Source organism: Chenopodium quinoa, unplaced genomic scaffold (assembly GCF_001683475.1).
Source record: "Chenopodium quinoa cultivar QQ74 unplaced genomic scaffold, ASM168347v1, whole genome shotgun sequence".
NCBI lineage: Eukaryota > Viridiplantae > Streptophyta > Magnoliopsida > Caryophyllales > Amaranthaceae > Chenopodium > Chenopodium quinoa.
The window spans coordinates 2022889-2026356 of record NW_018743197.1 but is presented as its reverse complement, the minus strand read 5'-3'; the positions used below and the strand labels follow the sequence as shown (position 1 = coordinate 2026356).

General features: G+C 37.1%; 1 protein-coding gene across 1 annotated transcript; it reads right to left on the bottom strand.

Annotated features, from left to right (window-relative positions):
* Window positions 1–235: 235 nt before the first annotated feature.
* LOC110733235 lies at window positions 236–553 on the bottom strand. The gene has a single exon (XM_021913252.1). It carries the CDS (start codon window positions 551–553, stop codon window positions 236–238), a length of 318 nt encoding a protein of 105 aa, XP_021768944.1.
* Window positions 554–3468: the final 2915 nt, after the last annotated feature.

Genomic DNA, 3468 nt, shown 5'->3' with positions numbered 1-3468 from the left:
TCCCTTAAAATAATTTGCAACCCGAAACTTAGCAAAAAAAAACGAAAATCATTTTGAAATAAGACTCGAAATCAGTCAAAAATAACTCGAAATGCAGACGAGCGAAACTCTATCGCCCTTTACCCCCCTTAAAAGGAGTTACGCCCCCGTAACTCGACCACTAACCTTAGGCAAAGAACTCCGGGTAGCGTTTCCTCATATCAGCCTCAGCTTCCCATGTAGCCTCTTCAGTTTTTTAATTTGACCACAACACTTTCACAATGCTCACATCCTTATTCCTTGTGCTCCTGACCTTAGAGTCAAGAATTTTTACTGGTCTTTCCTCAAAGATCAAATTATCATCCATCTCAATGGTTTCTAGTTGTAACACATGTGTCAAATCAGGAATATACTTTCGAATTTGGCTCACATGGAACACATTGTTAACCCTTTCTAGCTCACTAGGCCAATCCAACTTATAAGCCACTTTCCCCACTTTCTGAATGATCTCATATAGACTTATGTACTTTGGGCTTAGCTTTCCCTTCTTTCCAAACCTCATCACCCCTTTCATGGGTGAAATGTTCAACAAAACCTTCTCTCCCACTTCATATTCCTCTTCCCTCCTTTTAAAATCAGCATAACTTTTCTGTCGATCTTAAGCTGCTTTAATCTTTTCTTGGATCAACTTGACCTGCTTCACCATATCCTCAATCATCTTTGGTCCAAGAGCCATAGTCTCACTTATATCATTCCAACACACTGGGCTTCTACACTTCTGACCATACAATGCTTCGAACGGTGTCATTCCAATGCTTGCATGGTAACTATTGTTGTAAGAGAAACCTATCAAATCCAGGTGGTCTTCCCAAGACCCTTGATACTCCATCACACAAGCTCTAAACATGTCCTCCAATGTCTAAATCGTTTGGACCATTTGACCATCTGTCGCTGGGTGAAATGTTGTGCTCATTAACAACTTAGTTCCCATTGCCTTTTGCAAACTTTGCCAAAAGATAGACAAAAATCTTGAATCTCTATCTAAAATGATATCCGTGGGTACCCCATGGTACTTCACCTCAAACCTCACATATGCTCTTCCCAACTGATCCATGGTCCTAGTACTTCTCATGGATATGAATGCTGCTGACTTCGTCAATTTGTCCACTATTACCCAAATAGTGTCATTCCATGCCTTCGTCTTTGGCAAGGCTCCCAAAAAATCCATAGAAATCGAATCCCATTTCCACTTGAGTACCTCCAAGGATTGAACCTTTCCTTAAAGTCTACGATTGTAGGGAATAATTTCAAGCCTTTAAATCCCACTAGCTCGAACCCCACTGTGATCATACACTAAACTACGGTGGCATCCAAAAGGGAAAAAGATAGAGCAAAAGAGTCGCCGACAAGTTTTTAAGGAACTTGTAAACCGTTCATAGGATGAAGGTTACACCCCTTAAAGATCCAAGAGATCGTCAACTCCATAACGTCATGAACCAAATAAGGGTTCGGGGATGATGGTACAAATCCAACCTAAAAGAGATTGAACCTACCCTAATAATAGGCCTCTACTTTATTCTGATCGTATTCATGTGCGCTTTCTGACTAACATACAAGCAATAAGATTAACCCTAAACCTGTTTAATCTATGTTGGTTGAATTTAATGCACAAATAAACTATTATTGGCGATCACTTGAAATTATAATCACAATTAACCTAACAAGATTATTAATAACTTATTAAGCGTGATTGCAAGTACAAATTCCCTTTAACATGCAATAAAAGGTGATCAAGCAATAACAATAAATAAAATATATCAAGCAACACAATAAATAATCAATATCATTAATAATAATAATAATAATAATGACCATGTTAAAGCATAGCAAGATCCTAGGCATGATACTAACAAGATTAATAACAAACCCTAGCATGTCACTAAGCAATAAAAATCAAATCTTTAACCCTAACATGATACTAACATGAATAAATATTAGGAAGAGAATGAAAGGCATCATACTTTTAATCATACTTAATATTAAAGATACCCTAGACATGATACTAGGAAGATCAAAACGCCCTAACATAACATTAGAAATCATAATAACAACCTAAGCATGATTTCTACATCATAATATCAATTAAACCAATAAAGTGCTTACGTGGATGCCTCGTACCTCTTTCTAATAACAAAATACACACGTTAGTAACTTCATGCAAAATAATAATCAAACAATTAAATTAAATATTTGAAAGAGAGATTTGGGACCAAACCCTCAAAAATTAAAACCTTTCACGTCTAGGGCGAAGGAAACTTCGAATATGGCTAAGTGTTTCTAGATCTTGTGAATGCGGAATTTTGTATTTGAAAAAGCAAGGAAGAATGAATGAATGTTAAGAATTATTGATGAAAGAGATGAAGATGATAAATGAAGAGAATTGATGAATAATTTGTTAATGAAGAGAGTTGATTATTGGTAATTGATAAAGTGCTTGTTGATGAATGATGATTGTAGATGATGAATGAAAATGGAGTTTTAAATACGATATTTATAGAGAAAATCATCAAAAAAAAGATAATTTATCAAAACAGAGCCTGAAGATCGAAAACCAACTTGGCGCTAGCCCTGGCTCGTTGGCGCCAGGACTAGTGGCTAGCGCCAGGCGCCAATGGCTGGCTTCTGGCGCCAATCCTGATTCCAGGCGCCAAGGCCTGGGGTTGGACGCCAAATTGGATTTCAACGCGTTTTCGAAAATCTGATAAATTTCCAGTACTGGAAGATAAAAAAATATAATTTCAGTCGAAAATGCTATTTGATCTTGATTAAAACTCTGAAGAATCCTAATTTAATTAAGAATGATAAAACCTTCTAGAATGTTCAAGAAGACTAAAACCATTCCTAATTACATTAGGAATGATAAATCATATTAGGCCCTCCCCTAGATCATTGGGCCGTACTTAAAGCTCAAACCGGGCCCAGTTTAGTAAATTGACCATAACTTCCTCAATATTCATCGGAATTGGGCTTATAATATATTGTTGGAAAGGTCTTTGCAATCCCCATCCAACTACACCACTATTGGACCCATATCATGGACCAACCAAACTGGATTGGCTGTTTTCTTAAAATAAAGTTTTCAAAAACATGAGAAAAGAAAAGAAAAGAAATAAAACTTTCCGCAACACCAGACCTTTCCACACTTTCGTTTCATTCGATTATGATTCGACGTGAAAGGCACTCATCACTGGGTTTGGTTTTGGGGAGACACAAATAGGTGTCTACAGAAGCCCTCACTTTGACTGAGTTTGGAGAAACGCAAGTTTCGAAAACGAAAGTCAAAGTAACGATAGGGACGGAGAATGATTTAGAACGTTCTGCGATCCTAAATCATTCTTGTAACGCCGATACCTACAAAACTAGCGTTATTTAAACAGATAAGAGAGTTAAGAAACGCGTATCTTGCACCGTCGAGCACACGTCTCTGAA